Below are 26,066 nucleotides of genomic sequence, written 5' to 3'. Positions count from 1 at the left end.
TTTCAACTACCTCTGGTAATTAAGATTTCGATTTTGTTAAAGTATACTTTTAGAATTTAACCCCTTCATCAATGGGGGTATTATGCTACTGAAATCTAGTTTTTCTGTTTGTAGACCCCCCAAGAGAATTTAAAAAACTATATACTCCTCCTCACATATTTTTAAATTGATATCTAAAATTTTTCATCATAAGGGAACTTCCCTGGTGATCCAGTGGTTGAGACACCATGTTTCCACTGCAGGGGTGCAAGTTCGATCCCTGGTGGGGGACTAAGATCCCACATGCCATGCAACGTGACCAAAAATAAAATAAAATTTTTAGTATTTTAAAATTTCACCATAAGTTTATATAGTTCAAAGGAATAATTTCCAACATATTGTAAGTATTGATATTTTAAAACAAAGTTATTATGCTACCTTAAATGCATCAAATGAAATTTAAACTCTATTGCAATTTGATAGCTGCTTTTATCCATTTCAAAAAATGAATGAACTACTGGTTCAGAATGGTCAGAAATTTTCTATATCTTATTTTCCTTCTTGAACTTATTCTCCTCTCTACTTTCACCACAAATTATTTTAACTTTAATTTGAAGTATTTATAGATTCACAGGAAGGTGCTAAGATATACAAGGAGGTCCAGGTGCTCTTCCCCCAGCATCCCCCAACACTAACATCTTGTATAACTGGTGACTAACCCATCATGTTGTTGCTGCTCAGTCACTAAGCTAAGTCATATCGGACTCTTTGCAACCCCAGCGACTGCAGCCCATCAGGCTCCTCTGATTATGGGATTTCTCAGGCAGGAATACTGGAATGGGTAACCATTCCCTTCTCCAGTGGATCTATAGGGGATATTCCCAACCTAGGGATGGAACCCAAGTCTTCAGCATTGCAGGTAGATTCTTTACCATCTTCTCCAATATAAAATAAAAATCAAATTTTAAAAAGTATCATTTCTATAGAATAGTATTAACCACTTCAAAAAATGTACATATATACTTAATGATTTACTAGTAAACTAGCAAACAACTCAATTAGGTCTTTTAATTTTGCGAAAGCAAAAAATGGGAAACTATTTGAATTGCAAAAGAAACTGTTATCCAGTCATTCCTTGAGATAGTGTTCCTCAGTCATTCATGATCTCAACACAAACACCAATATTTTCAATTTCCCTTTGTTTGGCACCCTGATGGCTTTCACATCCAGGGACCTTTGTAAGATCCGAGATGGATGAGCAATGTGTCTTTCTTTTGTAATAGTGGGAGAAGGGCAACTGCAAAAGGGAAGGTGGGAATGTAGCCCCGCGCCTCCATCAAAGGCACATTCTCAGGCAGAACAATGTTAGGAAAAAGTACTTGGGTAATTTAAGGATCTACAAATTGATCCCCTTAAACTATCCATTCCCCATACTCCTTGAAAAATGTACCCAATTTCAAGATAAAAGTGAATGTGCATCTGCAGTGCATGGTATCAATACAAGCACCAGGACTATATAAGAAGTGTTCAGTAAATGCTTTTTGATGAGGAAAAGTGCAATAGCAAAATGACAAGTACCAAAATAGCAACACAATATATCAGAGGAAGACTCCACTTGAAAGCCAGGAATCAGACTGAAACAAATTAAGTTGTTGCTTAAAGCATAATAATTAAGGCCTTTATATTCACCAAACCAATCCACTATCACAGACTAAAAAGGCTTGTTTATCCCTTCTCTGTCCTAGGGGAATAAATTATCGTATGAGTCTTTCTATTCCACCAAAGTGCTATTTAAAAGCTGATGAAATGTTCAGGCAATTTATTACATTAATATAAAAACCTTTTTACAGGACAGAGGATGACCAAAACCAAAAGAGGGGTAGATAGCTCTGACTAAGGAAAGGATATGTCTCTGAGGGTAATGCAAAATTTCCTGTTCTTGCCTGGCTGGCTCCTGCTTGTTAGTCAGATCTCAGGTTTTCTAGCCAGTCAGCCAACACAAATGTCCTGACACTCCTTATCCCTAACTTAGTTTATTTGCATTTGCACATAGCTAACTGTTGCCATACCTGGAGGAGGGCACAACAACCCACTCCAGGATTCTTGTCTGGAGAATCCCCATGGACAAAGGAGCCTGGCAGGCTACAGTCCACGGGGTCGCAGAATCAGACACAACTGAGCAACTAAGCACACAAGCACCCGATGTTTTCATTGTGTGCTTGTTTTTTAATTTCACTTATTATTTATCCATCAGTGCCCGTCCCCCAAATAACATGCAAATTCTCTGACAGCATACTGTTATCATAGTCACTGCTACAAACCCAGTGCTTACCCAACACATAGCAGGCAATCTCCTTATTGACTATAATCTATAGAAATTTGGCACAATACTGATGCTAATTTTAAGATTCCAATTTTGAGTAGTTTTTTCTTTTTTTACTAAAATAAACTGTTATTATACAAGATTTTATGGGAAAATTCTCTTGCTTTATTTTATTGAAATAATTTATTGACTATGCAATGCTTAGACACCTCATTCATGAAGATGAACAACGTAGGTAAATATTCAGATGATAGATAAAATTCACGTCAGGACTTTCAGTTCAAGATGTCTTGACACTCTTGAGATTGTCAAGATCTCAAGCTATTGAGGATTTATGTTTACTACTTATAGCGTGCAAAATCACACTTCAAGAAGGCAGGCAAAAGAAACAATGAAACTCTAATATCAAAAGAAAGGGGATGTAGGGGGTTCACCAGTGGATGAAAGATAGAACTAATTTCTAGAATTAAAAAAGCAGGTTGAATTATGTTGACGGATGAGAGAGGCAAAGAAAGCCACGGCCCAAAATACTCCACAAGGCAACCTAAAGGAGCTGGAAGCCAAAATGCTTGTTGGAATGCTAGAAGGCATCAGGAGAGCCAATCTGGCCTAGAACAACTGATGGCTCCGGGCTCTGGGCCAGAGGTATGAGGGAAGGCAGGGGAGAGAAGTAGGCTGAAGACAGTGGGAATAACTGAAGGTCTGTATCTAGAACTGCACAAGCTGGCACCACTATCTGCTCCCCCCATGCCCACACAGATCACAGGCAGCCTGGCATTAACCCTCAGCTGAAAAACCAGATACCTGAAGGAACAAACAACCCGGGGAAAGCCAAGGCCTCTGGTGGTAGTCCAGTCCGCCCCAGGTAGAGGACTCCTCTGAAACGGGGCCCCCAGGGCCTGAGCACAGGCTCACCCCAGAGCAAGCAGCCAGCCAACGCATCCCACCTACACAGAGGGCACAGTCAGCCATCCAGTCAGGTGAAAGGTCTGAGGGAAAAGAGACCAACTTCTAAAATAGCAGAGGAAATCCACACCAGTGTCTCAGTCCTGCTTTCTACAAAATGAGTAGACAACCAAGGCACATGGGCAAGTCCAGCAGCACAAAAGAGAAGAGCTAAGAAAAACATTTAGAAAAAGGAATCCTAAGGGGAACAATTAAGGAACTTACAAAAATAAAATCTATTAAACAAAACAAAACATCTACTATTGGGTTGGCCAGAAAGTTCATTCAAGTTTTTCTGTATGTGTGGAAAACCTGAACAAAATTTTTGGCCAAGCCAATATAATCAAAAGGGTACTGCATGGAATATAAACTAGGAATAGAAAACCACACACGGAGAAACAGAACAAAGAACCTCACAGAAGTCTTTTAAATCAAAAAGACAGAATTTAAGGAGTGATTAGAAGAAAAAAATCAACAGATGAGCTGGAAAATAAAATTGAGAAACTCAGAATGGATAAAAAGATGGAACTAATAGAGAAAACTGTGAGAGATACAAAGAGCCAATCCAAGAGGTACAACATTTGACTAATTAAACACTCCCCGCCGCCAAAAGAGAGAACAGAAAAAAAAGAAAGGAGAAGTTATTAAATAGAATTTAGAATAGAATTCCCCAGAAGAGAAGACACAAGTCTTAAGACTGAAAGGGCTCAGTGAGTGTTCAATATAACCAACCAGTAAAAGATCCACATTTACACATTTCCTCACGAAATTCCAAAACAAATATAAAAAGGAGACCTGAACAGGAAAAATAGGTCACCCACAGAGGATTGATAACCAAACCGGCTTCTAGTCAGCAACAGAGGATGTTAGAAGACAATAGAACTATGTCTTCACAGTTTTAAAAAAACTTATCTTCAGCCCAGAATTCTACACCCAACCTAATTACAAACAAAGGTATAATAAAGACAGTTTTAGACATGACTCAGAAAGTTTACTTCCCACACATCCTTTCTAAAGAACTTATCTCAGGATACACCCCAGTAAAATTATGGCATAAATCAGGACAGTGGAAGACCTAGGACCCTAAGAACAGTGATTACAACACAGAAGAATGGAGGCAAGCCCTTGGAAGACAGCTGTGCAGCAGCCTAGAGAGTCATTTGGTCATAAATGGGATTCCACACAATAAAAAAATAACAGAATATGGGAAAAGTGAGGCTGCAGCAAAGGCATATTAGGCCAAAAAAAGAGCAACTAGAAACTCCCTGAAAACTAAAAAGCAAGAAAGAAAAGACAAATGTCACCAAAAAAGCTACATTTCAAAATAAGAAGCATGCTTATATGTACCCTAATTATAAGAAATTGGAATATGAGAAAATATGTAGTCATTATTGATCTTACAGTCTTGAGAGACAAGGGAGTCACGACCCTGGCCCTGGAGAGAAGAAAATGTAATCCTAGCACACAAATTGGCTCTGCACTAAATATAGAATGATATTTTAGGGAGTACTAAAAATAGAGAGGCCCTTCATTTTAGGCCAGAATTAACTTTGATATGGTTGGTCTCAAGACATAAACTTCAGGCCTCTATGAGAAAGACTGGCAAAAAGTGCTTTACTCTCCTCCTATTTTCTACAACTGTGGCACAAAATGATAGCCAGTTCCTCCCTGCTATCAAGGGCTTCCCTTGTGGCTGAGCTGGTAAAGAATCTGCCGGCAATGTGGGAGACCTGGGTTCGATCCCTGGGTTGGGAAGATCCCCTGGAAAAGGGAAAGGCTACCCACTCCAGTATTCTGGCCTGGAGAATTCCATGGACTACAGTCCATGGGGTTGCAAAGAGTCTGACACTACTGAGAGACTTTCACTTTCAGTTCCTACCTGCTGTGCTCTCTCTGAAGATGAAAATTGTTTTCCTTATTCAAATGGTCTAGAACTCCAAAATTAGCTCAGTTCACTTGGATTTGAGGGGCAGATAACAGAATTAATGTCTAGTCCCTAGAGCTGAGCATAACCAGGTACCCATTTCAAAAATGCCAGTATATTGACTGCTAAGGGTAGACACTGTAACTCACAGTCATCTCAAATCATAACTCTGTTATTTCGCTACAGATTCCAAAGGCTAGGCTTTAAATAATTATTCTTTAGTAAGAATATTAAAAGGTAAGCAAGCATGATTTCTAAGAAAAAGAAACTTTTTACAGGAAAAGTGTAAATATCACACATTCTCTTCCCTACTAGCAGAAATACGGCTTAGCTTGTGGAAAGGGGGAAATCCTTGCAATAATTTGCTCAATAACAAGAGGCATCTATCCCAGTCTGTTAATTCTACCCACTTTCCTGATAAGGGGAAGGAACTTCATGTTGTAGTCAAAGGATCTCAGCTTTGTAAGGGAGATTTTTAAAAATTTTTTTCAATTTAGTTTAACACTAAAAACATTTTTTTATTGGAGTATATCTGATTAACAATGTTGTGATCCTTTCTGGTGAACAGTGAAGAGACTCAGCCATATATATAGGGGGAATTTTTATTTATGGAAGAATTAACAAATCACAATAATCATTTGGGTTTTCTGAAATATGTTCCTGAAAAACCTGAACGAAGTTTTTTGCCAACTGAATATAATACTACTTTATAGTTTTCATATTTTAGATTCACTTATTTGGAGATTTGGTTACTGTCATAGGACAAAATATAAGTTACCAACTTTTGACAATGTAAAAGTGTTGCTGACAGAAATTGAGAAAAAACACACAAAAAATGAAACAGGTTCTAATCCCCATCTTAAAAAGGGGGAGAGTAGACAGACTGTCAAAAATGGATGAAATGAGAAAGAGTTGTCATTATCTGAAGTTACTAAATTAAGCAACAGAAGAAACAAAATTAAAAATCAAACGCTGGCAGAGAATGAGAACTGTAGTGTAAGGAAAGCTAAATAGCCCTTCTTAAAAGTAGAAAGTCAGTAGATATTATCTAAAGTTAATAAATCAAGAAACAGAGATAAAAAGCAGCCCCAAAACTTTTTTTATAGTAAAATGCTCTCAGGAAAATATATTAGGGAAAAAAAAATCCTTAACATTTGTATACTTATTTATATTCTATAAAAATCATGGTCATATTAACCTATGATATGTATATTTTAACTCACAATAATAGAAATTTTAAAATAGCAAGGAGAGATAAGAAAGCCTTCCACAGTGATCAGTGCAAAGAAGTAGAGGAAAACAATAGAATGGGAAAGACTAGAAATCACTTCAAGAAAATTAGAGATACCAAGGGAACATTTCATGCAAAGATGGGCACAATAAAGGACAGAAATGGTATGGACTAACAGAAGCAGAAGATATGAAGAAGAGGTGGCAAGAACACAGAAAAACTATACAAAAAAGATCTTTACCACCCAGATAATCACGATGTATGAGCACTCACCTAGAGTCAGACATCCTGGAATGTGAAGTCAAGTGGGCCTTAGGAAGCATCACTACGAACAAAGCTGGTGGAGGTGATGGAATTTCAGTTGACCTATTTCAAATTCTAAAAGATGATGCCGTGAAAGTGCTGTACTCAATACGCCAGCAAATTTGGAAAACTCAGCAGTGGCCACAGGACTGGAAAAGGTCAGTTTTCATTCCAATCCCTAAGAAAGGCAATGTCAAAGAATGCTCAAACTACCACAGAATTGCACTCATCTCACATGCTAGTAAAGTAATGCTCAAAATTCTCCAAGTCAGGCTTCAACAGTATGTGAAGCGTGAACTTCCAGATGTTCAAGCTGGATTTAGAAAAGGCAGAGAAACCAGATTCAAATTGCCAACATCCATTGGATCATCGAAAAAGCAAGAGAGTTCCAGAAAAATATCTACTTCTGTTTTATTGACTATGCCAAAGACTTTGACTGTGTGGATCGCAACAAACTACAGAAAATTCTTAAACAGATAGGAATACCAGACCACCTGACCTGCCTCTTGAGAAATCAAGAAGCAATAGTTAGAACTGGACATGGAACAACAGACTGGTTCCAAATCGGAAAGGAGTACATCAAGGCTGTATATTGTTACCCTGCTTATTTAACTTATATGCAGAGTACATCATGAGAAACACTGGGTTGGATGAAACACAAGCTGGAATCAAGATAGGTGGGAGGAATATCAATAACCTCATATATGCAGATGACACCACCCTTATGGCAGAAAGCGAAGAACTAAAGAGCCTCTTGATGAAAGTGAAAAAGGAGAGTGAAAAAGTTGGGTTAAAACTCAACATTGAAAAAACTAAGATCATGACATCTGGTCCTATCACTTCACGGCAAATAGAGGGGAAACAGTGGAAACAGTGACAACCTTCTCTTGGGCTCCAAAATCACTGTAGATGGTTACTGCAGCCATGAAGTTAAGAGATGCTTACTCCTTGGAAGAAATGTTATGACCAACCTAGACAGCATACTAAAAAGCAGAGACATTACTTTGCCAACAAAGGTCTGTCTAGTCAAGGCTATGGTTTTTCCAGTAGTCAGGTATAGATGTGAGAGCTGGACTACAAGCAAAGCTGAGCGCTAAAGAATTGATGCTTTTGAACTGTGGTGTTGGAGAAGACTCTTGAGAGTCCCTTGGACTGCAAGGAGATCCAACCAGTCTATCCTAAAAGAAATCAGTCCTGAATATTCATTGGAAGGACTGATGTTGAAGCTGAAACTCCAATACTTTGCACCTGATGCAAAGAACTGACTCATCTGAAAAGACCCTAATGCTGGGAAAGATTGAAGGGGGGAAAAGAAGGGGATGACAGAGAATGAGACTGCTGAATGGCATCACTGACTTGATGGACATGACTTTGTGTAAACTCCAGGAGGTGGTGATAGACAGGGTGGGCTGGCGTGCTGCAGTCCACAGGGTTGCAAAGAGTTGGACATGACTGAGTGACTGAACTGAACTGAAGAATAATTTTGAATTGATTTTTACTGTGGGGAAATGCTTATTATAATAATAAACCAAATACAGGAAACCATCAGCTATTCTGTGAAAAATATTTTAAGATATAAAAAGCACATAAGAATAAACACAATTTCAAGTAATTTCTTCCAGGAAACAAATTCAGCATTATAAGAACCTCCCAGGGTGTGGGATGTGTGCAGTTCCCTTTAGACACACTGTTCTAGAAGTTAGAAGTGTAGCCACCAGGAAATCCAAAAAGATAAGTGATTCAAAGAGGCTACCTTCTGAGAGTAGAGCTGGGGGTAAGAAGTGGAAGGGGAAACATGACTGGCATCATAAGCTCTCCTATACTTATACAGGTTTGTGCGGATTCAGTCATTCAACAAACATTTATTGAACATCTGCTTTGGGCTAGGCACAAAAGATAAAGAGAGGAAACTGACATCTCCATCTCAGCTGTCAGGGAGATCACAGTCTGGGGTTCAGAAGAGAGAAATAAAATCTTTCTTTCTGTCACCAGTGATAACAATTCAATATCATAAGTTCTGTAAGAGAAGTGTGTGCCAGATATCAGGTGCTCACACTGCGAGGCACAAAAAAGGTTGCCGTGTGAGGTTTAGGGAGAAATTTCTGAAAGGTCACTTCCTCTCTGAGTTGAAACCTAAAGGACAAGCAGAAAACTGCGAATAAACCAGGTAAAGAGGGATGCAGGGAAATGGGGGAAGGGCATTCTAGGGCAAAGAGGAGGAAATGGTGGGATAGACAGGTGACATGTGGAGGAGAGCAAGGTGTGTTGGGAAACGGGAAGTTTTTCAGAATTGCTAGAGTAAACAGTTCATGAGATGGTTGTGGCCTGAATGAAATGGCAAGCCAGGAAGGGACCAGAAAAAAAGGGCTCAGAGCTCTGCTTAGTTCACTGAAAGTCACTCGGTAGTGTCTGACTCTTCGCGACCCCATGGACTATACAGTCCACGGAATTCTCTAGGCCAGAATACTGGGGTGGGTAGCCTATCCCTTTTCCAGGGGATCTTCCCGGAATTGAACTGGAGTCTCCTGCATTGCAGGCGGATTCTTTACCAACTGAGTTATCAGGGAAGCCACTGAAGGTAATGGTCCACTGAAGTCAATGGTAAATCACAGAAGGACTTCACTGGTAGGAGGAGGATTAGATCCGATTGGCATTTTGGAGAAGACTCATCTGGAAGGAAAGTGGGGGGTGAATCCGATAGGGGTAAAGGTGGCAGGAAGGCCCTTCTGGAGGCTATTATAGTGGGCCTAATGCTGCAATTCATGGCATTGCAAAGAGTCAGACAAGACTGAGCGACTGGACTGAACTGAACTGAACTGAGTGAGACAAAAGGAAAGAATCAGGGTGCCAGCAGGAAACAAATGGCCAACAGGTACCTGAAAAGGTACTATCACTAAACATCAGAGAAATGCAAATCAAAATCACAACGAACTATCACTTCATACCCGTTGGAATGGCTATCATCAGACAAGAGACAGCTATGTTGGTGAGGATGTGGAGAAAAAGGAACCCTTGTGCACTGTTGGTGGGAATGTAAATTGGTTTAATCACTATTGAAAATATGGAGGTTCCGCAAAAACTAAAAAACAGAACTACCAGCATTCCTACTTTTCTGGGTATATAGCCAAAGGAAGTGAAAATAGAATCTCAAAGAGATAGCCGCACCCCTGTGTTCAATGCCGCATTATTCATAATAGCCATGACATGGAAATAACCTCAGTATCCAAAGTGTCCACTGGAGGATAAATGGATAAGAAAACACGGCAGACATGCAAACATACACAACACACTAGAAAATTATTCAGCCATGAGAAAGAAATACTGCCCTTTGCAACAAAATAGATGAACCCTGAGGGCATTATTCTAAATGAAGCCAGACAGAAAGGTAAATATTGCATAGTATCATTTATATATGCTGCTGCTGCTGCTAAGTCGCTTCAGTCGTATCCGACTCTGTGTGACCCCATAGACGGCAGCCCACCAGGCTCCTCCGTCCCTGGGATTCTCCAGGCAAGAACACTGGCCTGGGTTGCCATTTCCTTCTCCAATGCATGAAAGTGAAAAGTGAAAAGTGAAAGTGAGGTCGCTCAGTCGTGTCTGACTCTTAGCGACCTCATGGACTGCAGCCCACCAGGCTCCTCCGTCCATGGGATTTTCCAGGCAAGAGTACTGGAGTGGGGTGCCATTGCCTTCTCCCATCATTTATATATAGAATCTAAAAAAAAATTTTTTTAAGTCAAACTCATAGAAACAGAGAGTAGAAAATGGCTACCAGAGGCTGAGAGGTGGGGAAAATAGAGATCAGTAAAAGGCCAGTAAAAACCTTACAACTGCACAATGAATAAGGTCTGAGGATCTAAGGTAAAACATGGTGACTACAGTTGATAACACTGTATATTTTAAAAAAAGAAAGATGATGCAATCAAAAGCTATTTAAGGAGATTCACTAGTGGAATTGTTGAGGGATTAAATATGAGGATAAGGAGAGAGGGAGAGTCTAGAAGGACTTGAGTATATTTATCTCTTGAGTAACTGGAGAGTATCACTAACTGAAATGAGTAAAGAAGCAATTTGGGGCCAGGGCATTAGCTTTGGACATGTTGAACATGAAGTGCTAACTAGAGGTAGATATCAAATAAGCAGTGGGATGCAACTCTGAAGTTTGAGGTGGGGACGTTTGGGCTGATGATACACTAATACCAAATACTAATGGGTTGAGACCCATTAGTATTTGGGTTGTCCTGGAAGCCATGTGAAGAGACACAAGGAGACTACAAAGTGAGAAGCAGAGAAGGTTGGAGTCCTGAGGACAACAGGGGCTAAAGAAAAGATGAGATTGAAAGGAAAGGGAGAGTATCAGGACAAGAAGAAAGGAAAGTAAGAGAAGCAAAGAGGTAGTTAGTGGGCAAAGAGAGTAGCTGACATGACAGAACATCGGGTCCTGACTGAACAGGGAAAAGAGGGAAGCCAGAGGAGGTTGGCAGATTGGAAGAAGAGGGGGTGGCAAAAGCCTCAGTTATAACGACAATGGTGAAGATGATATGATGGAGGTGGTAGTAAGAGTAAACAGTAAGAATGTGAGAGAGCAATGTGTGCTTAGTGTGAGCTATTGCAGTTCAATTTCTCAGAGTGATTACAGAATATTTTTCTTTTTTTTTTGGTCAGTTTTTCTTTTTTTTTAATTTTATTTTAAACTTTACAATATTGTATTGGTTTTGCCAAATATTGAAATGAATCCGCCACAGGTATACATGTGTTCCCCATCCTGAACCCTCCTCTCTCCTCCCTCCCCATACCATCCTTCTGGGTCGTCCCAGTGCACCAACCCCAAAGAATATTTTTCAATATGTGTACTATACTGTATCATTTTGCACATCCTGAGTACTATATGCTCAGGATAAAGGACAAAACTAGAGTAATAAGTAGGCTCTGCCTTCACTGGGTATGAATTTAGTTATACAGGATCAGATGTGACTGAAATCTTATAAGCTGACATAACAAAACAAGCATTTTTTTTCTTTAAGGAGTAGAGAACAAGTGTTAGGTAATAAACAGAAAGACATAGGTTGCTGCTAAGTCGCCTCAGTCGTGTCCGACTCCTAGCGACCCCATGGACTGCAGCCCACCAGGCTCCTCCGTCCAAGGTTACATTTTTTAAATTTATTTTTAATTGGAGGATAATTGCTTTACAATACTGTATTGGCTTCTGCTATACAGCAATGTGAATCAGCCATAAGTATATATCTGTCCCCTCCCCCTTGTACCGCCCCCCCACCTCACCCACCCCTCTAGGCTGTCACAGAATACTGCATTGAGCTCCCAGTGTTATACAGCAACTTTCTATTAGCTATCTATTCTACATATGGTAATGTATTAGGTTACATTTTAAAGAACCTTTTCTTAGAGTTCATAAAGTGATACTTTTCCACTTTTTAGCTTGTACAAGGTTACAAAAGATTTAAGAATAGTATCTATTGTAAAAACAAGTATTGCCACATGTGGTTGTTCAGTAGCTATTTATATTTTCTTTCCTTTAATAAGTATCCAAGATTCCTCTCATAGTAATTGCTAGAATGATAAATACAATGGTAACTCATAAAATTTCTTATGGCATCATCTTAAAACCTAATAGTAATGGAAGGAAAACAAAATACTTTAGGAAATGATTAATGATTAATTTTTTTTAACTGTCAATTTTCAGTTGTGTTTTCTATGTTAGAATTCTAAGTCCCCCAAGGTTTCCACCCCCTGATTATTTAATCAGCACTAATCTGCTGCTTGGAGAAGGCAATGGCAACCCACTCCAGTACTCGTGCCTGGAAAATCCCATGGACAGAGGAGCCTGGTAGGCTGCAGTCCATGGGGTCGCTAAGAGTCAGACACGACGGAGCGACTTCACTTTCACTTTTCTCTTTCATGCACTGGAGAAGGAAATGGCAACCCACTCCAGTGTTCTTGCCTGGAGAATCCCAGGGACGATGGAGCCTGGTGGGCTGCCGTCTCTGGGGTCACACAGAGTTGGACACAACTGAAGCGACTTAGCATAGCATAGCATAGCAATCTGCTGCTGCTGCTACTAAGTCGCTTCAGTCATGTCCGACTCTGTGTGACCCCAGAGACGGCAGCCCACCAGGCTCTCCCGTCCCTGGGATTCTCCAGGCAAGAACACTGGAGTGGGTTGCCATTTCCTTTTCCAGTGCATGAAAGTGAAAAGTAAAGCGAAGTCGCTCCATCGTGTCTGACTCTTATCGATCCCATGGACTGCAGCCTACCAGGCTCCTCTGTCCATGGGATTTTCCAGGCAAGAGTACTGGAGTGGGGTGCCATTGCCTTCTCTGAAGCACTAATCTAGATACTGCTATAAAGAGACTTAAAGTAGAGATAGTATCTTGAATTATCCAGGTGAAGCCAATATAATCATATGAACTCTTAGAGGCAGCAGTCAGAGATACGAGGCAGAGAAAGGTAGAAAAAGGCTGAGGCAGAAGAGGAAGTCAGAGATAAAAACACGCAAAGTCCTCCACCCACCGTTGCTGGCTTTAAAGATGGAGAAAAGAAGCCATGAGCCAATGAATGTAGGCAGCCTCTAGAAACCGAGAACAACCCCCCCACAACCACCCCCGCCCGCCAAGAGCCAGCAAGGAAATGCAGCCCTCAATCCTACCACAGCATGGAACTGAATTCTGATCTCAATCTCATCTTTTCTTTAGCCCCTGTTGTCCTCAGGACTCCAACCTTCTCTGCTTCTCACTTTGTAGTCTCCTTGTGTCTCTTCACATGGCTTCCAGGACAACCCAAATACTAATGGGTCTCAACCCATTAGTATTTGGTATTAGTGTATCATCAGCCCAAACGTCCCCACCTCAAACTTCAGAGTTGCATCCCACTGCTTATTTGGTATCTACCTCTAGTTAGCACTTCATGTTCAACATGTCCAAAGCTAATGCCCTGGCCCCAAATTGCTTCCTTACTCATTTCAAGGGATCTTCCTGACCCAGAGATCAAACCCATCTCTCTTTTTATTTTGGAAATGTAACCTTTTATTTTGGAAATGCTTAAATCTTCAGAAAATTTAGGAGAAAAGTGCAAAGAATACTCTTATACCTATGCCTCTACTAATCAATTGCTAACAGTGTCCAATAATTGTTTGCTTTCTCACTCTCTCTAAACATTTAAACATCACTCCCTCTTTCTCCTTCTCCTTCTTAGGAAAGAAAGGGTAGTACTGCTTACATTAACATAACCCTGCTGAATAAACATCATTCTGAAACAATAAATCAAAAAGAAACTTTTTCAGGACTTCCCTGGTACAGTGATTAAGAATCTGCCTTGCAATGCAGGGGATGAGGGTTCTACCCCTAGTTGGAGAACTAAGATCCCACATGCTATGGGGCAACTAAACCCAAGCACCACAACTACTGAGCCAGCTTGCCTCAACTAGAGTCTGTGCACTGCAACCAAGATCCTGCATGCCAAAACTATTAAATCTGATGCAGCCAAATAAATTAATTAAATAAAGCCTTTTTAAAAAAAGAAGAAACCTTTTCTAAACAAGACATGCAAATGGTCAAGAAGCACATGAAAAGATTCTCAACATCATTAATCATCAGGGAAATGTAAATCCAAACCACAGTGAGACATTACTTCAAACCCGTTAGGATGGCTGGCCCAGTAAACACACAAACAAAAAACAAAATAACAAATGCTACAAGGATGTGGAACAATTGGAGTCCTTGTGCACTGTTGATGGGAATATAAAATTGATATAGCCACTATATAAAATAGTACAGGCTTTCCTCAAAAATTTAAAATCAGAAGTACCCAGTGACGTGGCACTCCCACTTCTGGGTATATATACAAAATAACTGAAAGAATATCTCAAAGAGATATTATATTAGCACTCCCATGTTCCCTATGGCATTATTTACAACAGCCAAGAAGTGGAAGTAACCCAAATGTCCATCAACTGATGAGTGGATAAAAAAGGTGGTATACACACACAGTGGAATATTATTCAACCTTTGAAAACAAAGATATCCTATCATACATACCAGATGAATAAATCTTGAGGATATTCAAGTAAACTAAGCCAGTCACACACACAAAAAAATTACTGCATGATTCTACTTACACAAGTTATCTAAAGAAGTCAAACACATAGAAAAAGAAAGTAGAATGTGGTTAGCAGGATGGTATGGAGGGGGAAAGGGGGAGCTCTTATTCAATAGGCACAGAGTTTCAGTTTTGCAAGATTACAAGTTCTACAGATTTGTTGCCGAAAAATGTGCATATGTTAACAGTACTGTACTATAATCTTAAAAATGGTTGAGATGGAAAACTTTGTGCTGCGTGTTTTTGACCACAATAAAAAAAACAAAAGGAAAAAAAATCCACAACATCATGATCACCCCTAAAACAGATATTGTTTAATTTCATTAAAGTTCAGTTCAGTTGCTCAGTCGTGTCTGACTCTTTTCGACCCCATGAATCGCAGCACGCCAGGCCTCCCTGTCCATCACCAACTCCAGGAGTTCACCCAGACTCACGTCCATCGAGTCAGTGATGCCATCCAGCCATCTCATCCTCTGTCGTCCCCTTCTCCTCCTGCCCCCAATCCCTCCCAGCATCAGAGTCTTTTCCAATGAGTCAACTCTTCACATGAGGTGGCCAAAGTACTGGAGTTTCAGCCTTAGCATCATTCCTTCCAAAGAAATCCCAGGGCTGATCTCCTTCAGAATGGACTGGTTGGATCTCCTTGCAGTCCAAGGGACTCTCAAGAGTCTTCTCCAACACCACAGTTCAAAAGCATCAATTCTTCAGCGCTCAGCCTTCTTCACAGTCCAACTCTCACATCCGTACATGACCACAGGAAAAACCATAGCCTTGACTAGACGAACCTTTGTTGGCAAAGTAATGTCTCTGCTTAATTATCAAAAAAAATCCCCTACTATTTCTAAAGAAAAATTCATCGACTAATATTTTGGTCTTTTAAACATGTTCATTTTGCAGTATTCTGCTATTTCTAAACCCATATGCATTGTAGATTAAAGGGTTTTAAAGAAAAATTATTCACAAAATATTTAAATGTCTAGAACTAAATATGTTAAAAATGTGAGACATTTATCTTTCCAGTCAGTGTCAAAATATGGTATTTAACAGAATAGTATAGTATTGTTTTTCAAAGCAACTTTAAGGAATGAAAACCGTAAAAAAAAGAAAACTATAAAGAATACAAAACATTAAGATGAAAAGCTGAGGTACTGGGAAGATAACAATGAAGAAACCCTTTTACTGCATGCTAGGCCCAGATAATCACGATGGTGTGATCACTGACCTAGAGCCAGACATCCTGGAATGTGAAGTCAAGTGGGCCTTAGAAAGCATCACTACGAACAAAGCTAGTGGAGGTGATGGAATTCCAGTTGAGCTATTTCAAATCCTGAAAGATGATGCTGTGAAAGTGCTGCACTCAATATGCCAGCAAATTTGGAAAACTCAGCAGTGGCCACAGGACTGGAAAAGGTCAGTGTTCATTCCAATCCCAAAGAAAGGCAATGCCAAAGAATGCTCAAACTACCACACAATTACACTCATCTCACATGCTAGTAAAGTAATGCTCAAAATTCTCCAAGCCAGGCTTCAGCAATATGTGAACCATGAACTTCCTGATGTTCAAGCTGGTTTTAGAAAAGGCAGAGGAACCAGAGATCAAATTGCCAACGTCTGCTGGATCATGGAAAAAGCAAGAGAGTTCCAGAAAAACATCTATTTCTGCTTTATTGACTATACCAAAGCCTTTGACTGTGTGGATCACAATAAACTGTGGAAAATTCTGAAAGAGATGGGAATACCAGACCACCTGACCTGTCTCTTGAGAAATTTGTATGCAGGTCAGGAAGCAACAGTTAGAACTGGACATGGAACAACAGACTGGTTCCAAATAGGAAAAGGAGTTCGTCGAGGCTGTATATTGTCACCCTGTTTATTTAACTTATGTTAAATAAGAGTACATCATGAGAAACGCTGGACTGGAAGAAACACAAACTGGAATCAAGACTGCCGGGAGAAATCTCAATAACCTCAGATATGCAGATGACACCACCCTTTTGGCAGAAAGTGAAGAGGAACTCAAAAGCCTCTTGATGAAAGTGAAAGTGGAGAGTGAAAAGTTGGCTTAAAGCTCAACATTCAGAAAACGAAGATCATGGCATCCGGTCCCACCACTTCATGGGAAATAGATGGGGAAACAGTGGAAACAGTGTCAGACTTTATTTTGGGGGGTCCAAAATCACTGCAGATGGTGATTGCAGCCACGAAATTTAAAAGACGCTTACTCCTTGGAAGGAAAGTTATTACCAACCTAGATAGCATATTGAAAAGCAGAGACATTACTTTGCCAACAAAGGTTCGTCTAGTCAAGGCTATGGTTTTTCCTGTGGTCATGTACGGATGTGAGAGTTGGACTGTGAAGAAGGCTGAGCGCCGAAGAATTGATGCTTTTGAACTGTGGTGTTGGAGAAGACTCTTGAGAGTCCCTTGGACTGCAAGGAGATCCAACCAGTCCATTCTGAAGGAGATCAGCCCTGGGATTTCTTTGGAAGGAATGATGCTAAAGCTGAAACTCCAGTACTTTGGCCACCTCATGTGAAGAGCTGACTCATTGAAAAAGACTCTGATGCTGGGAGTGATTGGGGGCAGGAGGAGAAGGGGATGACAGAGGATGAGATGGCTGGATGGCATCACTGACTCGATGGACGTGAGTCTGGGTGAACTCCTGGAGTTGGTGATGGACAGGGAGGCCTGGCGTGCTGCGATTCATGGGGTCAAAAAGAGTCGGACACGACTGAGCAACTGATCTGATCTGATCTGATAGCCTGAAAGTGTGTGAGTATGAAATCTGCATGAGAATTCACCATTTCTTTGAGTTTATTACAGTGACTAATAATAATATCAAAAGGCTGCATTATAATTCTATGCTTAAATTTAAGACATTATGGGATGCATATGCTCCCTGTATAGTCACTACTTTAAGAAAGCTAATCATAGTTATGGAGATTCAGTTTCAGGCAAAGGCAAAAGTTTAACCCTGTACAGCAGGTATTAAAGAGCTGATGAACCACACCACCTACAGTCCTCCCTTTGGAGAACAGGAAACAATACTTGCTTTTATTACCCTTAGATTTAAAATAATCCTGGGAGTTGAAAATGAGCAAGAAGCCATATTATTCTTACTACAGTATTTGTCAACATTGTCAATATTATCAACTAAACCATATCAGTAACCCTACAAGACACTAAATCCTGCAAAAATATACACATGAAGTAAAAAAGAACCAAACCATCTACAGCAGTCACGTTTGAAGACTAGTACTAATGTAAATCAAAGAGCCAGGTAGGTATCAGAAATGTTAAAGTGCTGACACCCTCATTAGAACATGCCATTTATCCATCCATTCATAACAGCCCTACTGAACACATTGAAACTGTTAGTTATTTTTAAGAGGCTACCTTAAGAAATTTAAAACTTTTGCAATTTAAAGGACTTGAAAAACCCTCATAAGCACCCAAGTATCTCAGACTTCAAATGCCATTAGCATTCCAGCAGCCTTTTATATGTAACAGGGCACGCACGTAGGCAGAATGACTGGAATGGAAAATGTGTCTAATCTAAGTATAGAGAATTAGCTTAAATTGTCTTAACTTTCATTCTTCCAGGACTTAATGACAGTGAGAAGAAGGAAGGTATTATAAAGGAAAACCAATGAATTATAGGGCTGCTGTGTTATCAGTCCCACTCAGGCTATGAGCAAACTCTAAACAAAGTGGATCCTAATTTGTTGAAAACACACTGCTAAAAAGAGACAAACACAGGTGTCAACTTGGGTCACCACACAGGCCCCAAAGAGTACCATCACAATGCTGTGTGGAAGAAAAACACTGCCTAAACATGGTCCAAACTAGTGAACATGAACACACCTACAGATCCTGTTCTCAGAGGCAGGATTCTACTCTGTTCAATGTGCCACAACATATAGCTAGTCCAGGAAATACTAATTCCCAGGTAAGCTTTCAACAAACTAGCCAGGAAGGACAGAACTTGAAGTTAATGTGCTCTGGGAATGTTGCCTTGCCCTGAGCCGTTGTTTGCTCAGGTAAATGCTGCTGGGCTATACCTACTTCTAGCAGATCACAAGCCCTCTTGGTTCACAGAGAGGCCGCACAGGCAGTGTGCCTGCACTGGTCCTCTGGACGAAGTACTCTCTACACCAAAAAGCTGGCATGGGTGGAATTTATAACAAGAAGGAGTGAGAAGAACCATGTCAATGGGATAAACTAAATTTCTTTTTTTACAGCTTTATTGAGATATAATTCACATACCATACAATTTATTCATTTAAAGTATACAATTCAGTGGATCTTAGTATATTTACAGAGTTGTGCACAGCATCAATTTTAGAATATTTCCTTTACCCCATAAGAAACCCCATACCCATTTCCCCACAACCCTCCCAGTCCTAGGCAAGAACTAATCTATCTTCTGTCTTTACAGATTTGCCTTTGCTGGCTACTTCAAATAAATGGAACCCCAGAATATGTGATCTTTTATGAGTGGCTTCTTTCATATATTTAATGGTTTCAAGGTTCATCCATGTTATAGCATATATCAATTCTTCATTTCTCTTTATTGTTGAACAATATTCTACTACATGGGTATATACTATTATCAGTCTTTCTCTTCACAAGCAGAAGAATCTCCTTTGCTACATAAACAAAACTGCAAAAAGTAATTAGGTCCCCACATTAGTCCATAAATGCCTACTTAAGCCATATTATAGCTGAAAACTTATCATAAATTGCATCATACTACAGTTTCTAGAAAGTGTTGGTTTCTCAGTCATGTCCAACTCTGCAACCCCATGGACTGCAGGCTCCTCTGTCCATGGGATTCTCCAGGCAAGAATACTGGAGTCGGTTGCCATCTCCTCCTCCAGAGGATCTTCCCAACCCAGGCATTGAACCCGGGTCTCCTGCTTTGCAGGTGGACTCTACCATTTGAGCCACCAGTGAAGTCCACTGTTCCTAGAAACATTCTACAGTTTCCAGAAACATTATCAATTATCACAGTGACCTTTGGATTAAAGAAAATACTGAGAATGAAGCTCCTTTATAGGTAATTGCTTAAAATTTTTTCCTGTAAACCACAGTAGGAAGAGAAACTTTCAAGTCCTAAGGCCTGAACACCTCAGAACAGAACTACTTTTGGACTCCACCCACTTGAAGACAGAAGAGCAAAACTGTAAGCAAGCATACAAAGCTGGTCTCTGAAACTTTCCTCTCTTCTTGCTGGGCCCTTCACCTCATCCCCCTATCTTTGAAATTTAATTCCTTCAGTGCTCTTCACCCCAACCCTATCTCCAAACAAAACAAAATCTTTTATATATCTATTGACTAATTACAGCTTTACTTTAAAATATTACATTTACATGAAAATGTTACTTACACCAGACATTTTCTAAGACTTTCTCCCAAAACCTGAAATGAGAATTAAGTTTTCCTTCAAAGAACTTCTGGTAGGAATTAGCTCGTAAGGGGAGAGTTTTTTGTTTTGTTTTTACCAAGAGACCCTCTCATATCACAGTAAATCCATCCCATGGTAAATCAAATCTAGTCATTCTCTCAGAATAATGCATATGTAGGAGAATGAGAGAAAGTAAGAAACTGCTGTTAATTTTGTTAAGGCATGATAATGGTATTATGATTATGTCAAAAGTATCATTATCTGTTAGAAATTCATACTAAGGCATTTAAATGAAATTATGTGATATATGGGATCTGCTTCAAAATATTTTAGTTGGAAAAAGGACACAGGGGAAAGGACATGAAACAAAATACTGATAATTGTTGAGGGCAAGTAACAGGTACCTGAGAGTACATTATTCTTTTCTGCTTTATGTATGTATAAAAATTTCTATAGTAAAATACTTTTTAAAAAGAGAGAAACTGTTCTCTTCCTCTCAGGCAGTCTTTTGTCCCTTCACTTTTTATTCATAGCACTTTTATTTCTAAGGTTATTTGATTAATGTTTGTCTCCTTGACTAGACTTTAAGCTCCATGAGGATCACAAGGGTGTTTGTTTAGCTTCTGTAGAATCCCAACCCCCTCACAGAGTTTCTGGCATGTGAAAAGCATAGACAAATATTTACTAAGTAAATGATGAAGTCAGTAAAATTAAGTCATATCATGCCCCTAGATCAATAAAGACTCAACAAATAAAAGAGGGGATGATAGAAAGTCAGGGACCTTTGGTAGAAGGAAATGAACATATTTACTTACATGTAAATTTACCATTTAAGTTCACATGCTTTTCTATTAAAAATGCAGTTAAGATGCCACAAAATAGATTTAACTACATGTAGCTGAGTTACAGAAAAACATCTACTTCTGCTTTATTGACTATGCCAAAGCCTTTGACTGTGTGGATCACAACAAACTGGAAAACTAAGAGACGGGAATACCAGACCACCTTACCTGCCTCCTGAGAAATCTGTATGCAGGTCAAGAAGCAACAGTTAGTACTGGACATGGAACAACAGACTGGTTCCAAATAGGAAAAGGAGAACGTCAAGGCTGTATATTGTTACTCTGCTTATTTAACTTATATGCAGAATACGTCATATGAAATTCCAGGCTGGATGAAGCACAAGCTGGAATCAAGATTGCCAGGAGAAATATCATTAACCTCAGATACGCAGATGACACCACCCTTATGGCAGAAAGCGAAGAGGAACTAAAGAGCCTCTTGATGAAAGTGAAAGAGGAGAGTAAAAAAGTTGGCTTAAAACTCAACATTCAGGAAACTAAGCTCATGGCATCTGGTCCCATCACTTCATGGCAAATAGATGGAGAAACAATGGAAACAGTGACAGACTTTTATTTTGGGGGGTTCTAAAAATCACTGAAGACGGTGACTGCAGCCATGAAATTAAAAGATGCTTACTCCTTGGAAGGAAAGTTATGACCAACCCAGACAGCATATTAAAAAGCAGAGACATTACTTTGCCAACAAAGGTCCGTCTAGTCAAGGCTATGGTTTTTCCAATGGTCATGTATGGATGTGAGAGTTGGACTGTGAAGAAAGCTGAGCGCCAAAGAATTGATGCTTTTGAACTGTAGTGTTGGAGAAGACTCTTGAGAGTCCCTTGGACTGCAAGGAGATCCAACCAGTCCATTCTAGGGGAGATCAGTCCTGGGTTTATTGAAAGGACTGATACCAAAGCTGAAACTCCAATACTTTGGCCACCTCATGCGAAGAGTTGACTCATTGGAAAAGACTCTGATGCTGGGAGGGATTGGGGGCAGGAGGAGAAGGGGACGACAGAGGATGAGATGGCTGGATGGCATCACCGACTCAATGGACATGAGTTTGAGTGAACTCCAGGAGTTGGTGATGGACAGGGAGGCCTGGCGTGCTGCGATTCATGGCGTTGCGAAGAGTCGGACACGACTGAGCAACTGAACTGAACTGAACTGAAAATCACTGCAAATGGTGACTGTAGCCATGAAATTAAAAGATGCTTGCTCCTTGAAAGAAAAGCTATGACCAACCTAGACAGCACATTAAAAAGCAGATACATTACTTTGCTGACAAAGATCTAATCAAGGCTATGGTTTTTCCAGTAATCATGTATGGATGTGAGAGTTGGACTATAAAGAAAGTTGAGTGCCGAAGAATTGATGCTTTTGAATTGTGGTGTTGAAGAAGACTCTTGAGAGTCTCCTGGACTGCAAGGAGATCCAAGAAGGTCCATCCTAAAGGAAATCAGTCCTGAGTATCCATTGGAAGGACCGATGCTAAAGTTGAAACTCCAATACTTTGGCCAACTGATGTGAAGAACTGACTCATTTGAAAAGAACCTGATGCAAGGAAAGATTGAAGGCGGGAGGAGAAGGGGATGACAGAGGATGAGATGGTTGGAAGGCATCACCGATTCGATGGACCTGAGTTTGAGTAAGCTCTGGGAGTTGGTGATGGACAGAGAAGCCTGGTATGCTGCAGTCCATGGGGTCACAAAGAGTCGGACATGACTGAGCGACTGAACTGAAACTGAGCTTATCCTCACTACATTCATGTGATTACACAGCTAAGAACCACAATTTCTACTTATGATATGGAAACTATGGAACCAGAAAGTTACGAAATTTTTTCAAGGTCATAATGAACCAGATGCACAAATGAACAAAACTCAGCTCTGTCCTCATGCCTCACACTGTTCCCAAAGGAACATCATTTTAAGGAAAATCAGGGACTTCCCTGGCTGTCCAGTGTTTAAGACTCCACGCTCACAATGCTCAAAGCCTGGTCAGGGAACTAAGATTCTACAAGCCACATGGCACTGCCAAAAAACAACAAAAATAAATAAAATAAAATTTAAAAGATCATAAAAATAAAAAATGAAAGGAGTAATGTATATGTTAATTCAACTTTCAGTGACTGAGAAACTGAATAGATAGCTGTACAATAGTCTTAGATGAAAATATTTTTCTTTGACTTCATCCAAAACAATTTACAGTTGAAGCACCTAGTGGAAGAAAAAAAAAAAAAAAGTGAGACCTAGCCAGGCTCCTCTGCCCATGGAATTCTCTAAGCAAGAATACTGGAGTGGGTAGCCACTCCCTTCTCCAGGGAATCTTCCCAATTTAAGGATCAAACCCAGGTTTCCCACATTGCAGGCATTCTTTACCATCTGAGCCACCAGGGAAGCTCCACACAGTAGAAGTAGTATTAAAAACAAAAGGTGAAGCATTTAAGCAATGGAGAACAGAAGAAGGCATGACACTGAGTAATGTGAAGGCCTTTTTATTCAGCGGGTTAAACTGAAAAGGCATGGCGAAGGACAACTAACAAGAAAATTCCTAAACACTAATAAATAATAAATACTAATACCAAGACAATGTTTAAAACACCAGTACTCCAGGTTCCCAAGTTCTAAAATTTATCACAAATACAATACTATAATCAACAAAGTTTTCTATTTAATCATTATTTTATATAGAAATAGCCTACTAATATATAACTATGCCCCCAAATCCTTTTGAAATGCTGAGGACCTGAGTTTACCTTAATTTGGTAATGGATAATGATGCACACATTCTGGAAGGCAGAATTACTAAATGTTTGCCATTAACAGAAGCCTAACTATTTGAAAAACTAACCTTAACTCAGCCAATCTGAAAGTTCTTATGCTATGGTGCCAAAAAAATGTCACAATCACTTGTGTGGAGAACGTTGAGAACCAAATGAATCAAAGTCTAAAAGTGTGCCACAAAATCTAAAAAAAAAAAGCTAGACAGTTTTAGTTAAGAAAAAAGATTTTAAATATCTCAAACTAATTTTGAGAATAGAGTCTGGAAAGTGGTTTGTTTTCCTTTTTTTTTTTTTTCTCTTCACATAAAGGGTTACAAAGAGGTATCTGGCCTGGATTGAATTCTACACTGGGTTGCTCTACTGTTTTCGGGCACAATTACTACTGGCGGAGTTGCTACAAAGGCTCAGAACAATCAGTTTTACTCCTATATTCTTCATTTTATGAGCTATCAATCAAGCGTCCAACTTGAAGTACATCACTCATTGCAGAGTAGTGATTCACACATGCAATTTCCAAACAAAAATGAAAGATTTACGTGCCCCACGACGGTTTCTTCTCAACTTTTAAAATAATTGATAAAAGCACCACCTAATGAATTCCCATCCCCAAATAATCTATCGATACCTTTAAGCATTTTAATGTAAGCGGTAAAGGAATACTGTTCTCTGAATGCAGACACAACTGCTGACCCACGCGAAGAACTGATTTGTAGTTGTTTTTCCACTTGGGTGATGGATTTGCGCTCAGCTACTCATGGTGTCTACTAGGTCCCCCTGGTGACTAACATGAAAGCTGTAGCAGGGTTCGAAGACACAGACTGGCAGCGGAATAGAGGGTGGAATGGGAAATTATGAAAAATTAACACGCGAATAGTATATATGACATAACAGAATTACATTTGCATTGTTGGCGTATTCGGGATCCGCACAAGACATTGTCCCCTTCCTTTTAAAAAGCAAACATCCATCCGCCTCGCTTGAGCCCTTGCTCCCGTTTAAATCACGGGTGTGATGGAGATCGAACCAAGTGGTTCAGCCCGAGGCATATGCCGCTTCACCAGGGTATGAAGAAAACACTGATGTGACAATTTGTCATAATTTTCTAAAATATGGAGGAATGACACACCACCTTTCCTACCACCTACTGAGGACTCAGGACTGAACCGAGAACAGCCTCCCTGCGGGGCCCACCAGGGAGGGGGGAGGAGAGCAATGGACCAGGGAGAGGACCGCGGCACGTCCCGAGCCCAGACTGCGGAGCCCCAAACGCGAGGGGCGTGGGGTCGCACCCAGGTCACGTCCCGGGGCTCTCGGGATGCGAGGCGCCGAGGGCGAGCCCGGACCGGTCGGGACGCTGGGGGGCGGCGGGACAGCGCCGCGGTGGAGGCTGCGGCGCCGGGTCAGCGAGGGAGGGCGCGCCGCCAGGTGCCGGACGGCAGGGGGCAGCGGGGTTCGGGCGGGCGCCGACCCAGGGAGGAAGGAGGAAGGCGGGCAAGTCCCGCGCAGAGAGCGGGCGCGCGGCGGGCTCGCCGCCGGCCTACCTGGAGGTAACAGGGCTTCCTTAGCCAGGCCCCCGGACAGAGACTCCTCGCCATGGTAATCACACATCGCCCCGCCGCGCCGCAGTCAGAGGCGGACCCGAGCGCCGGCGACCCGGCTCCCCGCCTTTCCCCGCCTCCCCGCCCCCAGTCCGGCCGGGCCCGCCCACTCCTCCGCCCCCGTCGCGGCGCGCGCCGCGCTCCCCCCGGCCCCGCTGCGGCGACGGCGGCCGGCGGCCCGAGGCCCGGCCTCCTGCTCTGCTCGCCCGGCTGCCGCTGCTGTCAGAGCCGCCGCTGCTGTCAGAGCCGCCGCTGCCGGCTCCGCCATAAAGGGGAGTCGCGCCTCGCTCGGCCGACACAAATCCAACTGCGCCTCGCGCTTAAAGGGGAGGCGTGCGGAGGAAGGAGGGGGCGCCGCGGAAGCCGGGGTGTCGCTTGTTCGGCGCCTGGAGGGGAGGGCCGGGGAGCCCAGCTCTCCGAACACGCCGACCTAAGTGGCTGCTCCTGGCTACCCTGGCCGCGCGTCCCGCCACCCCGCCCGGCAGGTCTGACGCTTCTTTTGGACTCTGCTCCTTCAGCCCGGACGTGTCTGGGCGGGTTGCGAGGAAATTCAAGGGAAGCGTGGGGCTCCTTCCTTGGGGACCGGCTTTTTCCTCCCTCGCGTACCGTGGCCCATG

At 41.3% G+C, this 26,066-nt stretch overlaps 1 protein-coding gene across 1 annotated transcript in view; it reads right to left on the bottom strand.

Annotated features, from left to right (window-relative positions):
• Window positions 1–25,533, bottom strand: part of DIPK1A (divergent protein kinase domain 1A) — a 130,033-nt gene extending 104,500 nt beyond the window's left edge. The window contains exon 1 of the mRNA XM_019957042.2: window positions 25,393–25,533. Coding sequence (XP_019812601.1) covers window positions 25,393–25,446 — 54 coding nt within the window. The 5' untranslated portion in view covers window positions 25,447–25,533. The remainder of the gene's footprint in view (window positions 1–25,392) is intronic.
• Window positions 25,534–26,066: the final 533 nt, after the last annotated feature.

The sequence above is a fragment of the Bos indicus genome, chromosome 3 (genome assembly GCF_029378745.1).
Source record: "Bos indicus isolate NIAB-ARS_2022 breed Sahiwal x Tharparkar chromosome 3, NIAB-ARS_B.indTharparkar_mat_pri_1.0, whole genome shotgun sequence".
Classification (NCBI taxonomy): domain Eukaryota; kingdom Metazoa; phylum Chordata; class Mammalia; order Artiodactyla; family Bovidae; genus Bos; species Bos indicus.
This window is presented reverse-complemented; position numbering and strand designations above follow the sequence as displayed.